Genomic DNA, 22,023 nt, shown 5'->3' on the forward strand with positions numbered 1-22,023 from the left:
TCCAACTGCCGTGTCGTGTTGGCGAGAGCGAGACTGGATGCATCATTGATGTTGCCTCTCTTTCGGGCATCACAATTTATGCAACGATTCACACTCCGTCGGCACCAATGAAGTACACAGCATAAAAGCTGCCATTGGATAAGGTACGTGTGCTCTACGGTACAGTGGGCGTTAACCATTCCCCCTCCACACTGGTTCGGACCTCTCGTTCGCTCTCAGCCAACCCAAGCGGACATGACGAAACGCTTTCGTTCTCTCCAATGAGATGGTAGCCTCCACGATAGCCACACTCTCGCTCGCTCTGTGCACAGAAGTGACTTCCCTGGGAGTTTCGTTAGTAGCAAATCAGTTTGTACCGACAACTTGTTGTCTTAACATCTAGTTTCAAAGCTATACCAAAACAGAGCCAACGAACTAGAATCAGCTTTTTTTAGATATCGTGTTTTGAGTATTATACGATCTTTATGTTTGTTTGAACGTGAGACGAAACATACAGACAGAAGGACGAACACAGACGAAAGTGGTGCAACGAAGTATTAACCGGAATAAGGTTTTGCAGCTACGTGAGACCGTGTATGTGTGAGTGTGTGTGTATATACCAGATGCATTGTGTGTGAATGCAGATCTCTCTCGGGTCGGAGAAAGGATAACGTGCAAAGGATATCGAACAGCAGCTTCAGTTATGCTATAGCTGCGGAACAGTGAGCAGTGCTCCCGTTCAGTGTGTATTTCATCAACAATTAAAAAAACAACAACAAGCCAAAAGGTTATCAGTGATTGACTTGGAGTGAGAGATAGCAGTGTATGAACCTTTGCTTCGTCGGAACAAGCGTGAGAATTTTTGAACTGTGGAACATTCGTTCGGAATATTACTTAAGATGTCTATGAATTCATCATCATCGTCGTGCAGTGATATCAGCCTCGAGGAGCTTAAAGCTAGATCACCAGGTAATTATCTTCTTAGTGCTTGACACCTTTAATGTGTTTTTTTGCTCGTATACTGTTTTGCGCATTTGAATTAGAAGTGTGATATTAATTGTTTGCTTTCTTTTTTTTGCTTTTATAGATTTTCCTCCGGAAATCCTTGCCGCAATCAAGCAGGAGCCTCGTTCGGCAGTTTCGCCTATTTTAACCCCACCGCACACACCCACCGAGGACAGTATTAATACAACACCGGCCGTGATCACATCGCGCCATTACTACGATATGGAGATGAACCGGTCCCCCCCACATCACCAACACATTGCCCACCAGCATCATCATCACCACCAGCATCATCAGCATCAGGAGGTGCCAAGTGCCTTCTTTCCCCAGCAAGCACCTGCCCATGGTCAGCCCACCACGATGGAGACTTTCCTTTATCAGCAACAGCAACAGGCACAACAGCAGCAGCAACATCATCAACAGCAAGCCCAACAACAACAGCATCGCCTGTGGCTCCAAACCCAGGCAGCGGCAGCCGCTCAACAGCACCTCCACCAAACCGGTTATCCCCTGCCGGGTTATGCTCAGCTTCCTACCGTCGCTGCTGCCCAGCAATCACACGTCCTCATGCAGCAATGGATTCGCAATGCCGCCATCTATCGGCAGCACATGCAACACCAGGGCTACCCGGCGGACCTCGCTCGCATTCCCGCCCTTGGTCGCCCCGTCAGTCAGCTTGGTCCGATGAAGGTTCCCGGACATGGCAGCACTCGGCCAAAGAAACAATTCATCTGCAAGTACTGCCATCGTCATTTCACCAAGTCCTACAATCTGCTGATCCATGAGCGCACCCACACCGACGAACGGCCATACTCCTGCGACATCTGTGGTAAGGCTTTCCGCCGGCAGGACCATCTCCGCGACCACCGTTACATCCACTCCAAAGAGAAACCCTTCAAGTGTAACGACTGCGGCAAGGGGTTCTGCCAGTCGCGAACCCTCGCCGTTCACAAAGTCACCCACCTCGAGGAAGCACCCCACAAGTGCAACATTTGCAATCGCACCTTCAACCAGCGAGCCAATCTGAAAACCCACATGCAAAGCCACACCCTTTCCGAGACCACCCCTAACGGGCCGGTGTTGGATCTCTCGCAGAAATCGACACCCTCCACGCCCGAGAAGGACATCATTGTGGATGAGGACATTGACGATGAGGAGGACGAGGAGGAAATTAGCCTACACTCGATTCCCTCCGCGGCCATTCTTCCAAAGAAAACCCTCGGGTTCTCTATTGAAGAGATCATGAAGCGGTAATTTGATCCGCTCTGCCAAATTTACCTTCAGTGATGTTCCTTATTTAGTGTTTAGCGAGAGCGTGCGTGCGAGTAGGGAATTAGTTGATTCTAATTTTTGTTGATTTTGTATTCGTTTTTTTTAATTGCGGAGTATATTATCCACCCATTGTTAGACGCGCGTCGAGGGAAGGGCAAATAGAAGATGGGAAAAGGGAAACAATATTTATGACCCACAAAAAAGGGAGAAAAGATTGACACGACGAAAGCAGCCAAAGAAGATTAATAGCTTGGATTTAGTGTAGAGCTCCAAAAAAAAAAAAAGGTACACACAGTTAGAGAGAAGTGTACGGTTCCATTGCAAAGGCCCCCTAACGAATGCAGAGATAGAGGAAACCTTTCATTAAAGACTGATATTGCTTTTATTTATGAACGCCCATTTTTTAAGTTAAGCTCCCACACACAAAACACTGTTGAACCCAAATCGTTGTACACTCAGAGCGAAACTGTAAAGTATTTTAAACTGATCTCAGCCAAAAATCAACCTAGCGTTACAGCTCTTCGGGAGCATTTGTACATAATTTATTCTAGTGATTTAAGTAAGAAGAATATATTTTATGTTGTACATTAAGTTCTGTCCAAAACTTAAATTATTACTGAAAAACAAATATCCAAATAATAAAACCTAGAAAATCAAACATTTACACCATGATGTTTCAATTGCGTTACTTACCTGTTGTTTATTACTGTTACTCACTGTTGTTTGCGATGCAAATCATCCCCGCTTATTTGTCCTCATTTTATTGATTGAGTGAGGATTGGGATGTTGCCGGCCATAAAAGAAGGTTGATGCTGGCGTCAGTTCTTGTTTCGCATAGTTCTTGGAGTGTACATTAAGGGGTGAAGGTATTGGTTGCATACATTCAGGGGCTTATGTCGAGTGGTAAGTTGTAAGTCTGAGTTAGATGTGTACGAAATTGAAGATTTTCTCATTTTTTTTTCATATTTATTCTCAATTTTCGAATGTCGATTCCTTCTCTCGTGTATTTGAAGAGAATTAATAAGTAAAAAAGTAGATGGGTCTATCCCTAGAGGCACGGACGGGAACTAGACGTAGGACTGTGATTGTTTGTAGTAATATTTGAGGAGAATAGAGTAAAACCATCGAATATGATCTCCAAAGTAATTCCAAGATCATTCCTCCAATGATTCCGGCATCTGATAAATGTCTATTATCGGCAAATGGAGGATAATTCCTAATACGCATCGACTCACATTGTGAGCTAACGCCCGTATGTAGGCAACAAGATTGCTCGTTGCGTTGTGGTGGAAAACGAGTGGCTAGTAAAATCGAAATAACAAAAAATGGGTCGTCAAATTGTTTATTTTTTACTATATTCACTAGAGATGAAACGGATATCCGGTAACTATCCTGTATCTTGCCTATCCGGCCGGCTACCGGATAGTAGAAAAAATATCTTATTAACATTAGATAAATTATAACACGATAGCATATAAACATCCTTCACACGTGTTTAAAAATAAGATCTCATAATCAATGACATGTAAAAAATGTCATTGAAATTGAACACAGTTCGGCTAAAAAGTTTATAAGGTAACACAGTAAAACTATTTTTGACGTTGGACTACGTCTATCATTTCTATACTGGGTTGTAAGTTCAAAGTTTCGAAAACGAAAGCGTTACGCCGGAGAACGAGATTTTGAGCGTTGATAGCTCCTAAACAACTGAACGAAATATTCTGAAATGTCATTCGGAATTTCATTCGGAAGATAGGCCGGTCGGATCGGCCTACTGGTGCAAAAACCGACCCAACTGAATCGGTGTAATGTGCGCACATAGAGTAAAACCATCGAATATGATCTCCAAAATAATTCCAAGATCATTCCTCCAATGATTCCGGCATCTGATAAATGTCTATTATCGGCAAATGGAGGATAACTCCTAATACGCATCGACTCACATTGTGAGCTAACGCCCGTATGTAGGCAACAAGATTGCTCGTTGCTCTTCGTACTGATTAAGAAGTCGACCGAACTATCGGTCGATAAGTCAGTCTGCAGTCTGCGGGGGCTCTAATACAGATTTCAAAACCATGAAGCCTGGGGAAATTGGCATTGCAAAATAGATGCAAACTACGAGTACTTTTATACTCGCTTGCATTTTTGAAAAACCGGAATGTGTTTTCCCAATACAGATTCCAAAACCAAGAAGCTGGGAAAATCGGCATTGCAGATACATTCAAGTCGGCAATACTTTATACCCCCAAGCATTTTTACACTCCGGAATTCGTTTTGCTATCACGGTCTACAAAAACGGGTACAAATGCAACGCTTTGGCTTGATTTTTCAAGACTGCAGTGAGCTGGGGAGCATTTATCTCTTCATGTCCCAGCATTTATCTCTTCATGTCCACAGCTCACTGAGCTTCTACGCATACCGTTTGATGATTAGGCAAAATGTTGATAACTAATGTTGATAACTACTACCATTGCTGGGATGACTACTACCATAATACATGAATTGACTTAAATTGGGATTTGTTTGCAATTGAATTCGTAAATAGTTTCATTCATTCACTAGTTTAATCAATAATTAAATCAATACACAAAAAAGACAGCTCTGCGCAGCGGCGATATCGTACCCAATGAGAAACATCCGAGGTGGGATTATTGCTAATTGAAGAAGTACAATTAATTACTAAGCCAACGGCAGTCCTACGTCAACCTTGCGGTTATATCATAGGTATAACCCATCCATAGTTTTTTTTTGCAAAATTCAATTTTATTATTCAACATAATTGCCTTCGAGGGTGATACAGCGATTATAGCGATCTCACAAATTTTCGATACCATTTTTATAGTACTCTTTCGGTTTTTCCTCAAAATAGGCCTGAGTTCACTTCATCATCGGTCTTAAATTTCTTGCCAGCGAGCATTCTCTTCAGGTCTGCGAACAGAAAATAGTCGCTGGGGGACTGATCTGGAGAATACGGTGGATGCGGAAGGAATTCGAAGCCCAATTCAAAGCAATACTTTATCAATACACGAAATTCGGATTTTTCCATTTTTTTTACAATAACAAAAATTGCTTCAATCTCAATGCTGTAACTCAGGAACCAATCGACCGATTGCTGTAAAATTTTGACACGTATCCATTGAAAGTTTGTGCTTTGTGATGGTCAAGTAGATATTTGCAAGAGGCGCCATCTAGACGTCAACCTCATGAACTTTTCAGCTGAACTGTTAGTGGGTTCTTCCGACAGTAGCTGCTATTTCCCGCAATGTCTTTTCTCGACAAGTCTTACTTATTATCATTGTACGTGTAACAATATCTATTTCTTCCAAGTAAGAGTCATTTTAATAAACACTTTTTCAAACATCTACAAAAAACAAAAACCAACACTCCCCAAGCAGTGGTTAGGTGTTGACACCAATCACTGACGAAAAAAAGTACGCTAATTCGCAAAGATCTTACTAAAAAGGTTAATTTGTTTGGAGAAATTTAAGGTGTATATTCAATTTTGCGATGATTAGAATAGAGATTGTTTTTCACTTTTCATTGTCAGTCACTTCCATAATCACATCCAATGCATGATAGAAAGTGAAGGGAAGAATATTAAACTCTTTTTTGTATTGCTTTCTCTTTTTGTCCTATTTCAGTTACTGGACGCACAAACACTGAGAGAGAGAGTAAAATTATTCCTCTCGCGAGCGATAAAACTCTACGGTTCGTATATTATGAACCTGTCCATATCCCCCCCCACTACATGTCCATTATACCCGCACCGATAAAAATGTTCTACTTTTCGGCTTGTTTTATTTTAAGTAAAAAACATGGAAAAACACATTTTTATAAAACATTTGGCCAGTTATTTCGAAAACCAGTATATTGTAACTGTAAGAAACTGCTTTTAAATTTTTGGAAACATGAGTTTCCAAAGATTCAATTGAGGTTTTCCTTAACATGTCCGTCTTACCCCCATCTCCCCTACATCACACTTACACAACAGAACAGCAGAACAGAACATACCTTGGCTGGGGCAAGCTGTGAAGAGAATCATTAGTGGTCAGTGGACCCTAGAGAACTATAACTCATGGAGGAAGCTGGTAAATCAATTTCGAGGATATAAAAGAAGCCAGCATAGAAAGTCGGTCTCTCTTATAGCTGTGTCAGAAATACAAACCAACAGACCATCCTTCTTCCATCCAGGCCACGTTCCGTTCATCGAGGAGGAAACACACCACAAAGATCTACACACATAAAGGGGGTAGTACACTATGAACATCCAAAAAATATGTGAAAGTATGTGCGATTTTTTTGAACGAGAAAATAAACTACTGTGATTAATCTGATATCACAGTTTTCAAAAAAATTATTGGTGTCAATTGGACTGTCCTCTGAATAGTCGCAACCGGTTTGTCGAACCCTTGCAGCCGAAACCAAAACTGGAGGGAGTTCTACAAGTTTTTCTAGTGGGCCGATTTAAACCAATGATTTTTTTTACATTATCTTGGATTAATTTTCTGTCATCGTACGTAGGATTTTTTCAAAATATAGATTTTTGAAGAAATGGCAGCATTTTTCGTGAAAAATAGAATTTTCGCCTCAAAAATTCAACAAAATTAATTTTTTCAAAATATCAAAAAAATGTTACGTACGATGACAGGAAATTTAGTGGAGAATTTGGGAAAAACTATTTCATCAAAATCGGATGGACCGTTCCGGAGGTAGAACTTCTACCGAGAAAAACGCGTTTTAAATTTTGGATCCTCGCTCCTTACGCAAAGACTTAGGTGGCTAATTGGCTTGTAACTTTGGAACAAAGCATCGGACGAACCGAAAGTACAGTAAAGTAGACATCCCATAGAACATTTTAAGCCAGAAATATTTTTTTCAATTTTCCCAAGTTTCCATAGTGTACTACCCCCTTAATACACTTTACATGAATCACAAATAAATATTGTAAGTACGTTATAAACCTTGTCATCATTCATATGGTATCGCATAGTTTTCCTTTTTGTGTGGAATGACGTAGGAAGTTATCACCAGTTCCCCAGATCGAGTAACCAAGTCCTTCGCAACATCCGAGCAATAGATTAATTTTGTGTCTCCATCTCATGCACCTCGGGGCAAAGAGGTGACAAGCTCTGGCCAGCGCCCTGAACGAATCTCTGGTCGTGGATTTGTGAAGGATGACGTTATAGAAGATTGGTCTATGTCAAGGGTTCTCAAAGTTATCGATCCCTTGGGATTGATTCACATGTTTTCGTTTCGGAAACTATTTTATGATGCTTCGAAATTTAAGAAACAACACTTTCGTATAAAATTTTGGTGGCTCTGGAAATAGCCGATAATTTGCTTTGTTTTTAAAGAAGCAGTTGCTGATGGTTTTTCAACTAGCAATAATCGCATCTCGGTAAAACCTCATTGGTTACGATATCGCCACTGCGCAGTAGATGATGGTTGTTCGATGATTCATTCTTGCTCTCCCGAGAATAATACACAAGCTGGCCATATGTCGCAAATTGTAGGCTGTGAGGTGCTGTTGCAGCTGCATTGCTTCCTTATGATCGATTAGCGTAGATGTCATCCTTGCGGGAGACAGCTTTGCGACTGGCACGCGAAACCAAATCTCACAAAGTATTCCAGCACGACATTCATTTTCTTGAATCGCATGACGATGGCCCAGCTTGATGATTCCCTACATAAGATGGTGCAAAACCTTATGATTACACCTACTTTTAGTTCAATACTTTGATTGCATACTGTCAGAGGCAGCAGTGAGTGAAATGTTTGCTCGCGTTCACAGTTCGAGGGGAAACGAAGCCCTTGTGATGGCGTAAAACAAGCAGAACGAGCTGCTTTGAGTATGGAAAGCGACTCACAATTTGTCTCAGTGGAGATTTACTATTTATAGACAGACACATCGTAATCGTTGTTCAAGTCGCAAATATTACTTTCTCGTTATTCCCCTTCGTGGTTTACATTACCGTGATGGCATCTTATGCAGCTCGTTATTGTCAACACTGGAAGGTAAGTACACAAATGTATAGTACAAATGTATAGGCAAACGATAATAATGCATTAAAAACTTTTTTCGGATGGTTATAAAAAAACTAAGACAGATAATAGAGTTTAATAACTTTCCTATTGAAGATAATTATATAAGCTTACTTGCAAAAACACCCTTGCGAACAAACGATTTTCCTCTTCCTCTTCCTTTGGAGCTTCTTGTCGCTCGGGGTCGTTGGCCGTCCGGAACCGGGCTTTCTTTCGATGATTGTTGTCCAATAGTGCCAAGATGTTGAAGATGCCGGAACGGTCGTATCCGGCATCCACTAAGTGCCGCACGATATCCGTTTCCGACGCGGCGGGGTACCCTTCTTTGAACGCGCACACTTCTGAACGGAGTAACTTCACTGTTTTCGCCATTACGGTGAGAGTTCGACTGATAGTACTGTCACATGTTTTCTGATTTGGCCCCCTTACTGAAAGACGTAGTCTTACGTCAAAAACGTCAACCCACCGAGCTCGTCGGAACTTCGCCCAATTGAAAAGTTTGAGTAGTGTCAAGGGCGAGGTCTAGGCATTCGGTTATGGAGAGGAGATCCGATGCTGCAAAGAAAAACAAGCCTAACCATAATGCTGCAGTTTGTTCTCTGAAAGTTTGAAGAAAATCCGATTTAAAATGAATTTTTGGTGACCATCTTTGTTTTTCCCATTTTTTTGACATATGACTACTTCTTATATTAAGGGTGCCAAATCAGAAAACAGGTCACGTTTTTATGAAATAAAGGTAACGTCAGTAACTATTTTTGCTGCGAACGGATTTTAACGATTTGCATACCAATCGAATCGGAAATTTTCTAAGATTTGTTTGCTATGCTATACATTACAACCCCATTGTTTGTACATGGTTTAAATTGATGAAAATTGGAAGCATTCCCATTTTCCCATACTTTTTTCTGTCCATTTGTGTGCTTTCCCGAACAGAACTTTCAATAACGGATAACTTATGCAGCTGCTAGAATAGAAACAACGAAGGGGGATAGCGAAAAGAGAATATTTGCGAAGTAAAATCCACTCTTGCGTAGTAAGTAAGCTCTCGCTAGCCTATAAGTATTGCATCTCCTCTGAGGAAAATTCTCAGAATCTTTTTGTTCCCGAACTTGTTCATTTTCTGTACATGTGAACATGTGCCATTCGTATTTGGTCTCGTGCGCATCGGCTCTGTTCTGATGCAACAAACTGCTAGCTTTATTGACGGTTTTGACCGAGAGTCGAGAAACGATTTTTCATAAACGGTCATTCTCCCGGTGTTTCGTTTTTATCGCTGCATCCTTGTGCATCTGTTAGATGCGTGTTTGATGCTTGTTGAATGGCGATGCACGGAAGATGCCTCTCGCTAAATAGTGCAATGCGTGCATTGATACAAAGAAACAAATTGCGGCATATGACCAATTAGTGTATTGTTCTCGCAAAGGCAAGAAAGAATTGTTGCCTCTCGAAATGATTCTGTAAAACCATTAAATATTTTTAGGGTCCCGGAACTTTTTACTAAAGGGTTATTTATGAAATTTCGACGTATTCGCAAATAATATCCGAAATGAAAAGCCAACAAATTAAAAAAAAAGGTTGATGGGTCTGGGCCTAGGGGCACGGACGAGATCTTGACATAAGACTGTGATTCTGTGTAGTAATTGCATTTGAATTGAGTTTTTTTCATTGTTCTGTATTTGTATTTTTTTTGTATTATATTTATATTAGTATTGTTCTGTATCTGTATTTTTTACTTTTTTGATATTTCAAATGGAAGTACTGGAAGAAATGGAAGAATCAGTACATTTTTTCGAACTATTAAATCAGCAGACAGTTAAATTCATTGTTTGAATTTTTACATAACCAAATATCATGCTCGATATAATGACATCCTGGACCACAATTCCATAAATTGTAAGTAGCAAGACCTACACTATAAAACGTGAATTGAGCACGAATTGATTGGACAACAACCTGAACTTCAATCTAATAAAATCTCTATCAACGTTTAACCTTTTGAGCCAGGCTCTCGTCGAATCTTTGGGGAGTTTAGAGTGAAATCATCCAATATCATCTTCAAGATCATTCCTAGATAATCCCTCCATTGATTCTGACAACTGATAAATGCCTATTATCTGCAAATCGAGATCAATTCATAATACGCATCTAATCACATTGTGAGCTAACGCCGAAATGCAGGCAAAAAGAATGCTCGTTGCGTTGTTGGGGAAAACGAGTGGCTAGTAAAATCGAAAATCATACACATTTTGATTGCCAAATTGTTAACATTTTTTTTTTACTATATACACTGTTTATGTCTTAAGCAGTTATATAGTTATATATCTGTCTAATGGTATATAACACAACATATGTTGCAATAACGATTCTGAGTAATATGCGTTTGAAAACTCTTAATGAATCGTTACATTTTTCGTAGAGTTACCCCTCTATATAGAAATCAAAAACATAGTCCTATGTTAAAAGATTATGTAGCCCTACGTCCTAAGCGGCCGTGTCTCGGATACAACCCCTCGAGTTTTTTGGCACATTTTAACCCTGAACTTGTTTTCCATCACACATGACATTCACAAGAAGAATGCTAATCCACTGCATTCCTGCCGGCAAGATAGAGCACACATAAAAACATTCATGACCTGGTTCAGATTTAGCACGGAGCTAACGTCTGATAAGAATGTAATAATTAACTACTGTGCAGCTACCAGGGAAGGAGAACCTTGCCAAAAATGCTAATCGTAAACAGTTCTGTTCGCTGTTGTCTAGTAGTAATTCGTTGATTGTGAGAGTTCGTTTACTTGTTTTGAACCATATGAAATTGACAGAGCTGTTGTTGGAATTCAGAATAGTGGATAGATACAAAGATACGCGAATTATTATATTCACCTGAGAAGAAATTGGATCCAGCAGATCTTCAAATCGGTGACGATTGCCGTCATTGAAATAAGTCGCCGTTAGTCTCAACACTGTACGTCATCACGGTAGACCTCGATCCATTTAGAGAAACGAATGATCGGTTACTGTGGGTTACGATTAACGCTGGATGAGCATGTGAATCTCACAACCGTGTGTTGCGGGAGATGTTTGATTTCCCGACACTTATCACGCTCCCAGTTTTCTGGTGGATTGCGATAACATTTCGCGCGAAGGCTGGTTGACACATCAATTATGCTGTCAGTGGAATTTTTAGACTGAGTAATAAGCAAAATTACTCTGACGTGTTGTGTTGCAATAGCGAATCTCATACTGGATCGTCTGGATTAATTGCCACATTTGCGAAATCGGAGATTCCCGATCCAGCAAACTTTACATGGTATTGATGTTCCTAGAATTACGTAATGTAGTATTATTTGTCTTATAAAATTGGTTGTAATTTTAATACCGAATAACATGCCTGAGATTTGCTCAATGATGGAAAATTTTTGCGCAACTTTTGGATACTGAAATCTACATCATCCTACGTTCGTGAGCCGGGAGCTTTCACGAAGTGAAGGTCTGTTTTATCCGGCCAATACTGTGTTAGCCACACATCATATAGATAAAAGTTTCCCCGCACATGCGTATTATGTTTTATCCGAGATTCATCCTCCTCCAAAACGCCAAATGTCATTCCTGCCGTCTGCCTCCATTATAGTGTGTCTATAATTTTAATTACATCTTTCAATTTTTCACTGTTTGCCTTCGGATGCCGTTCTGATTCGAGAGCTCTCAATGTCAACAGCGGAAGTGCCAACACCCGATTTTGGGAGGTTTCCCAATCGATCGGGACAGGTAGTGCGCCAGGCTATCATTAAACGCAACCTTCTCTAGGTTTGCTTTGGCAAAAGATTTTCGTCTCTGGGATTAACTCTGTTCTTGTAATTATAGGGAATTAAATCAATGATCCCGGCGAAACTGGGCTTCTTCTACAATTGATGTAATAATTCACGGCGACTTCCTGTATTTTTGATATCCTTGTGGGAATGATGGGAATGTTCTTCAGTTGAATCCCACAGAGCTCCGGGTTGCAGATAAACCTTCCAATTATCGTCTCTTGATCGGAAATTCGGAGGCAGGAATTATAATGACGGCAGCCCTCGAAGTATCAGATGTGAGTTGATTTATTCCCAGTGATTCAGAGCGCAATTTCAATCACATTCATCATTTTCGCCTCTGTATTCCAAATCTGCGCGCCGAAATTCGATAGAGTTCTGCTTTATTTTAGTACCATAACAATTTCAGCCCGAATTCGCGAGATTGATTTCTCGGAAAGCAGACGCGTTTGCCGTGATCGTCATCAATCACAGGTGGCCACAACTGGACAGACTGACTGGAATCGAAGCCACGTTCCTCACTCATTCCTGTGGTCGTCGGAAATGTTGCGTGACTTGCCGATTTTAATTCGGCTACGGATTAAACGGTCCACCGTTGTGCTTGGGCAAAGTTTTCGGAAGTTTTGAGTAACGAACTAGAAGTAGGGGAAAGAACAAAAACTGATCCAAAATCTTTCTTTTTTCATAGAATTTCATTCTGACATTCTGACAGGAACACGGAAAAGAAGGAGAGAGTGATCGCTGCCAATTAGAGGTAATTTTGCCGTGGTTGAGAATTTCCAGCCAAACTGGTCCGCTTATCAAAACTAACCGATGCATCTTCCAAGGGGTCAATTTTTGGAGGTATTATCTTGTCTAGAGAGCAGTTTACGTACGTCAGCTGATGATTATTATTATCGATACAATTCGGCTGGTAGGATTTTTCGAAGAATTTTATTTGTCTTGAAAAGAGTCCGGATATTTAGGACTATTAGAATACAATCAATGAGAAAAATGCAATTAAAAGTCTGAAAAAGAGAGAAGTTGAAATCGATAGTTAGAAGATTGTGACACATTAATATTGATTATTTTTATCAGTCGATTGATTAGACTAGAAATATAAGCATATTATTATTTCAAAAATGGAAAAAATATAATTATAAATTTGCTGTATAATTTATTTATACTGTGTCATATGACAATGCCGTGCTTTAATACTGATGTTTTTATTTCGATCTTTTTAAACGCTCCTTCCAATCCTCGAAGTACTTCTTAAATTCGGTATTCTCGGTATTTTCAGCAATTTTCACTTTATGTCATCAAGATTTTCGAAACATTTCCTCGGATAATTACCGCATACTCTCTCATCTTTGATAAGTAATAATAACCGGAAGTCATAAAGTTCAGTTGTGAAGTTTTTGTTGGTGCATATATAGGATGGATAACATGCTAAACAAGCGAAACCCTAAGCTGCAAAAATACTACAGTTACTGCTTTTATATGTACCGTTTTGAATCATATTGTGGACACTTCGTAATAATATCTTGAAATGCTTAATGCCCTGATGATATAACTATATATTTAATATCACAATTGATTCTTCAGAGTAACCCATTGGTTTCACTATCATTTTATATGAGACTAGTTGACCCGGCAAACTTCGTCCCGCCCAAAATTTATTTTTCGGTATCACATTCACGTTTTTTTTACTAAGCGCAAGTTCATAGGTCCAATCGCAGAACTGTTCATTGATTGATTTTCTAATCTACTCTTTAAAATTACCTTTTACTATAAAAAACTCGTCATTATAATATCAGATTATTTTCGTATACAATCCTCGTTCAAGATGTTTTAACCACTTTGATACAGAAAATATGATGGAATAAAGACAGCCCTAAATCGGAAAATTGATTTCTCGAGTTTTGCTCTTATCAACACATTCGGTGATCTATTTTTATTTATAAAGATAGAAGAAGATATAGGAGTGCATTTTGTTTGGTTGGAATATGTTTGGTCGAAATATGTGTATTATTTTTACGGGACCCCTCTCCATTTCAGAGGAGGGATGGGTGTCATACCATCATAGAAACATTTCTCATACTCAAAAACCTTCACATGCCAAATTTGGCTCCATTTGATTGATTAGTTTTCGAGTTATGCAGAAATTTGAGTTTCATTTGTATGGTAGCCTCCCCTTAGAGAGGAGGGAGGAGTGTCGAACCACCATGTAAACGTTTATCGATCCCTATAACCTCTATATGCTAAGTTCAATTCCATTTGTTTGATTAATTCTCGAGTTGTTCAGCACCCTCAGCCCCTCCTCTTTAGAGAGGAGAAAGGAGTGTCAAACCACCATAAAAACATTTATTGCTCCCTAAAATCTCCATATGCAAAATTTGGTTCCATTTGCTTGATTAGTTTTCGAGTTATGCAGAAATGTATGTTTCATTTCTATGGCAGCCTCCCCTTAGAGAGGTGCGAGGAGTGTTGAACCACCTTAGAACTGTTTCTTGCCCCCTTGCCCCCTTGCCCCAGAAATTTTTGTTTCATTTGTATGGCATCCCCCCTTTAGAGAGGGAGGAAAAGTGTCGATTCACCATAGAAACGTTTCATGTCCCCTAAAACCACCATATGCCAAATTTGGTTTTACGTGTCTGATTAATTCTCGCGTAAAGCAGAAATGTGTGTTTCGTTTGTATGGCAGCTCCCCCTTAAAGAGGGGGTGAAGTGTCTAACCACCATAAACACATTTATTGCACCCTAAAACCTCGACATGCCGACATGACATGTAGTTTCATTTGCTTGATTAATTCTCGAGTAATGCGGAAATTAGTGTTTCATTTGTATGGCAGTGTGTTATTCTAGCTACTACGTCCATGCATCAATCATCATGTGATGGTTTTTTTTTTTTTTTTTTTTTCTGTATTATAGTGACTTTCAACGCTTCTGGCTGGTTCGTCACTTTTCCTTCCATTTTGGAAGAGTGTCGGGAGTGAGAATTGAACTCGTGATCTTGAGCGTGAGAAGTATGGATGTTACCTCCACGCCAGATCGGCTCCACATCATGTGATGGTGATCCCAGCCTCTCACTCCACATTCGATCGATCTGTTGCATCGACAATTGGTGCTATTTATAAACACAACAATCGAAGCCTCATATCAACTGTCCCGCTGTGTCCAACTGTGAACATTCGAACAATAGAAATATTCTTACGCCGAAAAATGCGGCATGTGTTGTGTATCGATAGAATAGGAAAACTCTTACGCCTAAATGGCTACTGTGTAATATACAACATGAGACAAATTTATACGATAAATTTGGCTCTGTTACAGCTGAATTGCTAGATGAGCCTAATAATAAAAATAAACAGATGAGATAAAACAAAACAAATAACTTTAATTCAAATACATAATGATCATTTAAGCAATATAACCCTTATGGTATTCTAAACCATGAAGCTACAACATAAAGAAACATCAATAAACTACTAGTATGTTGTGGAAAAATAGGGGAAGGGGTAAATGGTTGCAATTATCACAAACGAGGTTGTTGAAAATAATTTCAAGTTAATTAAAGAAAAAGACAGCAGTGATTGTTAGAACCTTCCTTCGATCTATTAGTTAGCTCACATCGATTAGGAAGCTAGTTATTCTTTGTGATGAGGATTAACTTCCAAGTTCGTTGGAAAGCGGCAAATATCCAGGCATTTTAACGGTGTAACTGTCTTGGAAGGTCGGAAAATAATGAATTTTCGTGATTTTTTTCGGATGTTACGAATAAAATGAAGTGTTCGTGTATTTTGGTTATTGTTTAAGGTATATTTGAAGATGTATTTTCCATTGTTCGAGTGCACGAATAATGATTATGACGCTGTTGACAGCTGGATGCGTAGATGATGTCTGAAAATCGGTACCTTGCTGGTGGTATCGGTTATGAAATAACGGGGTGTTGTAGAACAAATTCCAATGAATATTTTGAAACTTTATGACAATACCTAAAGCGTTACATAGAGGTTTTTAAAAATTCGAAAAATTGGCAAAACGGCGGTTTTTGTTCAAAATTAGATATTTTTCATAAAAAATCTCTAAATAGTGATTTTTAAAAAATCGAAAAAATTAGATATCAAAAAGCGGTAAAAAATTTCAGCCAAATCGGTCGAGTATATCCTGAGATATCGATACCACCAGTTGAAATAACATGGTTTCGAGAAAAACGCGTTTTAAAATTCGTACAGCAATACTATATCCCTTGAGGTAACTTCATACTTTTGGCTGTAACTTTCCAACGAAACCAAATATCGAAATTTCTGAGGCTATAAGCTTCCCAAAAATGCAAAAAACAAAAAAATTTTTTTTTCGATTTTCCAGACCGGGGTCCCCCCTTAAGACAACAACAGGGTTGCTTAAGTGTCCAGTCCAGATGTTCCTACCCTCGGAGAGCAAATCGAATGTCAAAATCAATTAGAAATCGTTATTATACGCCCTTCCTAACTCCGTCAAACAGGAATCTTCTCTTTTCAGAAATATGGCTTTTTCTTTGGGGGCGATCTCTAAAAGATTCCTAATTGATGTGAGGGAGCTTATCTATCCAAGAAAGATTCCCACAACTACTGCTCCTAAACAAGAGTGTATAAAAATATTTGACGAGTCTTCTGACAGCTGACATCACCGTTTCCGAATGAAACAGAAAAAAAATGCATCAACCGATATCTTTTATGATTCTTTCTTCTTAATATTTTTAAATAGTTAAATTCGGTATGTATTCAGGTTTGTATCCAGATTCTGTTTTATCCAATCTAGACTTCAATTTATTCAATAAGCTTAGCATCACATGCATTTTTGCATCTATCGCATGTGTATAGAAAATTGGAGCTCCATAAAAACAATTGTTCCACCTAGTATAACAACTTCATTTTATCTTCGGTTTAGCACGATAAAGGTATCCTAATGGGTATAACTATTCGGCAAAGGACACTCCCTTTCTATAAGGTTCAGTTGTCGATCGAACCGTTTGTGCCATGATCCTCATGGAATTTGATTCACTTCAATCTATACAAATTGTTGGATCTTAATTCCGAGATTATAAAAATTATAATTAAACTCTTTAACTGGGTGAAAGGAAACAAAAAAAAAACAATCATATTGTGATAAAACATCTATTGTTTCTCAGCTCATCTCGTCATCTATTTTTGGATAACAAATTTGCAAAAAAGTCACTTTAGTTCATTCAGAATTAGAATAATTTTTTTCGAGTTTTTGTTATCCGAAATTTCTTGTTTTTATAATTATTATTATATTATTAGATTTATGAAACGAATCCATTGGTCGTGTTGCCAGGTTCATCCTGTACTGAAATGAAGAACACAACCATAACTATTGATTATTTCTGTGAAATAGTCTTCTGTTCTCTTTAAGAGAACAGAAAGAGAAACTCACTTAGTGGAATATTGCATGAAATGAACATGCTACCTTTGACGGTTGCAGATTGTTGATGCAAAAAAACGATTACCTGCGCAATGTGTTGGAGAAGAACAGTTAACAGTTGTTGTTCATCGTGCAACGCTTGTTGTCTTTTTTTTCTACAGTTTAATCACTTCTTGTTCGACATTTTCTTGTCATTTTTCCACTTTGAATTCAATTCTCTCCTATTACTCTTATTTCTCAAGCGCTATAGTTTTTTTTCACAATTTTTTTGAGTACTTTGTATTTAAAAGGTACTATCTCTCCAACATTCGTATCCTTGTCTTCTTTTTCTTGAATGACACTAAGGTTCCTAGAGTAACTTCGCCGTCTCAATGTAGTAGTATGTAGTTACTTGCGTTATTTATGTTAGTACTTGGTTGAGATCTCTATGCCAAGTAACACGCCTTGAATGCATTCTGATTGGCAAGGCAAGCTCTAGAATTCGCGTGACCACAGTATGCAAGTCGGAGGAAATTTCTTTGACGAAAAATTCCCCCGACCAGAACGAAAATCGAACCCGAACCCCCGGTATGTTAGGTGTGACGTGGCCACTTGGCCACGGGAGCACAATATTTGTCACCACTTTTAAATACAGCGCGGACTCGATTATATACAGTCTCTGATTTATTTTCACTGTATATAATCTAGTCAAAAATATTTTTTTTATCCGTTCTTTATGCATGTATTTTTCGTTTTTTGAATATAAAAGAAGAATTTGATTTTTGATTCATCCCCTTAAAGTCAGAAAACACCTTTCTCACATGAAAAAAATACATTTATCCTGATTCTCTCAGAATCGTCTATCACGATCATATTTGATGAAAAAAATCCTTCTATGTATATGTTGGAATTTCAACAATGACAGAGGTATAGAACTTTTGTTTTTGTTTCGTACTCTGTTGCCTCAAACAGGCTCTACATTAAAAAAGTACGTTACGGCTTTTATTTGAAAGATGAGAAAATTTTGTACAGGATATAGAAGTGGAATTAGTGGATTTTAATAACATTTTGGAAGTGAAAAACTAAAAAGTTAATAATTTTTAACGTGTTATTTTTAATATTATCCTAAAAATTCATATTAAACTTGACTGTTTCTATCAATAAAATTGAAGCTCTCTAACCGCTTTATAAATTGTTCTTTGACACCCAACTCCTATACTTCTTAATTTGAATTCTTAATTCGAATCGTTCGTGGGTCTAATCGCAGAACTCTTCAATGATGGATCTTCTAATTGACTCTTTACAATTTCCTTTTGCTATAAATTTTCTAGTACTTCTACTAAACTCGTAATTATAATATAAAATTATTTTCAGACACAATTCTCGTTCAAGATTCTTCAATCAGTTGCAAATAACATGTTCCTCCGTTACATCGAATATATGTTTGATATAGAAAATATAATATAATAAAATATATAAAATATAGGCGTGCGTTTTTTCACCTGAAATTCCAAATCCACTTTCGAACGAAGATCAATTTCTTTAGTGCAAATACCAAATGAACTAATGACGCTTATCATAATGTAATTGTAGAATATATGGGAATTCAATTTTTCGAATTTTTCCATTATCCTTAAGAGTTTTCCCAAAAAATTTACATATTAGTTTGTTCTATTAATTTGTAATATGGTTGGTTGAATATATGTAATATTTTAACAATTTTAACGTACCCCAAAACCATATTTTTGAAAAATGATTTTTTGGACCATCGCTTAACTTTGAAAAATCATAACTCAAAAACGAAAGAAACACCTCTCTGGTTTCAACATATGTTATGTGAAAAATCCTCAGCTTTTCGGGAAAAATATACAAAAATTATCGCCCTTGGTCCCGAGACTATGAAAACAAAATAAAACGAATACAATCAATAATAACGAGAACAGAATTTGAATTCGAATTATGTAAAAATCCTCAGCTCTCAAGAAAAAAATATTAAAAAATCTAGCATCCTCTAGTCCAAGCCAAGCCAATTTTAACGGAAATCTGAGAACCACTATCGTTTAGCCCGGAGTAAATAATCCAATCTATCGTAACGTTAATTTGGGCAAAACCCTAAATCCAAAATTTTAAGTTTAGCAAATGGTTAATCATTTTCTTAATTTTAAGTAGGAATTTACCGTCAATAAATAGTAATAATTTACAATGTGAGACGTTGGTACAATGTATTTAACCTAACTGCTTCCTGTTAGAATAATAAATTCACCTAGGTTTTTTTTACGCGGGGATACGTACCTCGTAAAAAACCGTGTTAATTGAAAAATCTGCGTAAGAAAAAAACCATGTCACCTTATGATAGATATCAAATGGGACTATCCTTATGTATAGCGGAAGTAAAAAGTTAAGTGTTGCTCGCATCCGAAAACCCGTAGTTTTTTCCTGCAATTTCGTTGGTTACTGGTAGCTCGGAGGTCATGTGCTGTTGCTAGAAGATTCCCTTTGTGATTTGTACACTCTACTGCCGATGCACGTGCAGTACCACTGTTGAACCGTCCAGAGCTAAGTAGAAGGAAAGACGTTTACGAATCGCTACCTGTAAAAACCCTATCCCGTTGTACCGCCTGGCGAGCTCCCCGTTACCCAACACCTACAATCCAAGCGCTAGGCTCTGTTACAAGCACTAATTACCGAATTATGCTCTGAAGGAACATGAGAGAAAAATGTAAGCTGAGGGGGAGATGTGATATTGCACTGGTCTTTTTTTACGCGTGAAAAAAACGCGTTAATGGGAAAATCCGCGTAAAAAAACCGCGCAAAAAACCTTGGTGTATATCCAATGCAAGTTGTAGCTATTCATACTCGACTCACTTCAACAAATATCGGATAAGCAAGTATCAGTGGATTGAATGGCTACATAATAAATTTAACAAAACTGTATAAACTCATAAATTTAGGTATCGAGCATGTGAGTTCTATTCTTAGAGAACTTTGGAACGAAAGTGAATTCAATCTGTGAAACTATATTTCTTGTCCAATGTATTCAACGATCCATCATCTATCAATTTCAATCACGGTGATAATCTAGAGGTGTGCTCGCTGACAAGAGGCGTTCGTAACATTTAAATTTTTTCTATGTTTGTTCAAAAAAGAATTTAATTTTTGGTTCATCCCCTCAAAGGCAGAAAATACCTTCCTCACGTGAAAAAAAAATAAATTTATCCAGAATCTCCTAGGAAGTGTTAAATTATCAAATTTGATGAATAACAATCGTTCCACGCATATGGTCGAAATTCAACAATGACAGATTTATAGAACTTGTTTTTGTTTCGGGCTCTGTTTGCCATAAACTGGCTCTATATTAAAAAGTACGCTACGTAGGACGATTCTGTTGCTTTCGTTTGAAAGGTTAGAAAATTTAGTATAGGATTGAACAATATTTTGGAAGTAAAAACCTAAAAGATAGTGGTTTTGAATGTGTTATTATTAATTAAATTCCAAAAATTTATGATAAACTTGATTGTTTCTATCAACCAAATTGAAATCACTGCAATATTGTTATAAAATATTCCTGGTGAGAATTCAATCAAAATCTGCAATGATGATGATGATGATTAATGCACTGTACTTATAAAAGTCAATTAAATTACACCCTAACGTTGAAATATTACCTTTTTTTAATAATTCATATTTGGAATACAAAAAAAAATTCTTTGAAACTGTGTATAAACGATCCGAACGGTCCGCTTACTCAGTAAATAATCGTAGGTCAATTCCCCAGACCTATCAACGATTATCCTTAAATTGATCTTTTTGAAGGCTGGAGGCGAATAAACTTTTTTGAAGCCCTATTATAGAGGCTTTTAAAAGATTATCACTGAATCAAGCTTGGGATTTATTCCGTTCCTTAACCAGACAACACACATTGCTTTAGATATGTTTAAACGGCAATGAATCATGTCAACGTTGCATCTTGTAGTAATTTTCCATGCCGCGATATATCACATTCGACATTCCACACTTTGGTTGACAAAAAAAACATCGTTGATTTGAGCCCGCTTCCGAAAATTTCCCAGGAACCAGTTCGGACTCGGAGCAAACAAAACAGCTACCATAAAAGTGAATTGCACAAACAATACAACGTACCGCCGCATAACGCTCTCATAACACCTAAAAAAATTTGATAAGCAAACCGCCCGGTCTCCCATTGCTGCATGCTCAACATGCAGCTGCAATTACACGCCGTTACCTCGGAAAACATTCCCCCTGTCAACATGAATTGAAGCGATGTTGACGCGGGCTAAACAAGCCAACAAGAGACAACGAGTGCGTTTCATTTCCTGGAATTACGGGAGCAGTTTGCGGTGGGCTCAGTTAATTTACACTTCATCAAAATGTTCCCTTTCCGGGGAGGGTCCGCAACTTGGCGGCCACCATCAGGCTGAGGGTAAACCTATACGTCGAGGCTCTGCCCCTTTTCCCTCTCAATGAATGCCTGCGATATGTTGCCTTCAAATATGGTGCGAGTGGAAAAAAGCGCGGC

General features: G+C 38.3%; 1 protein-coding gene and 1 non-coding gene across 2 annotated transcripts; one reads left to right on the forward strand and one right to left on the reverse strand.

Moving 5' to 3' along the window:
* The first annotated feature begins 362 nt into the window (after positions 1-362).
* On the forward strand, positions 363-2,920 carry LOC129776419 (protein odd-skipped). The gene is made up of 2 exons (XM_055782051.1): positions 363-948; positions 1,067-2,920. Exons 1-2 carry the CDS (start codon positions 879-881, stop codon positions 2,236-2,238), a joined length of 1,242 nt encoding a protein of 413 aa, XP_055638026.1. The 5' UTR covers positions 363-878; the 3' UTR covers positions 2,239-2,920.
* Positions 2,921-7,552: 4,632 nt separating this feature from the next.
* Positions 7,553-7,696, reverse strand: LOC129780723 (U4 spliceosomal RNA). The gene has a single exon (XR_008744011.1). It is a non-coding gene; the product is annotated as a U4 spliceosomal RNA (small nuclear RNA).
* Positions 7,697-22,023: the final 14,327 nt, after the last annotated feature.

This window comes from Toxorhynchites rutilus, chromosome 3 (genome assembly GCF_029784135.1).
Source record: "Toxorhynchites rutilus septentrionalis strain SRP chromosome 3, ASM2978413v1, whole genome shotgun sequence".
Taxonomy (NCBI): Eukaryota; Metazoa; Arthropoda; class Insecta; order Diptera; family Culicidae; genus Toxorhynchites; species Toxorhynchites rutilus.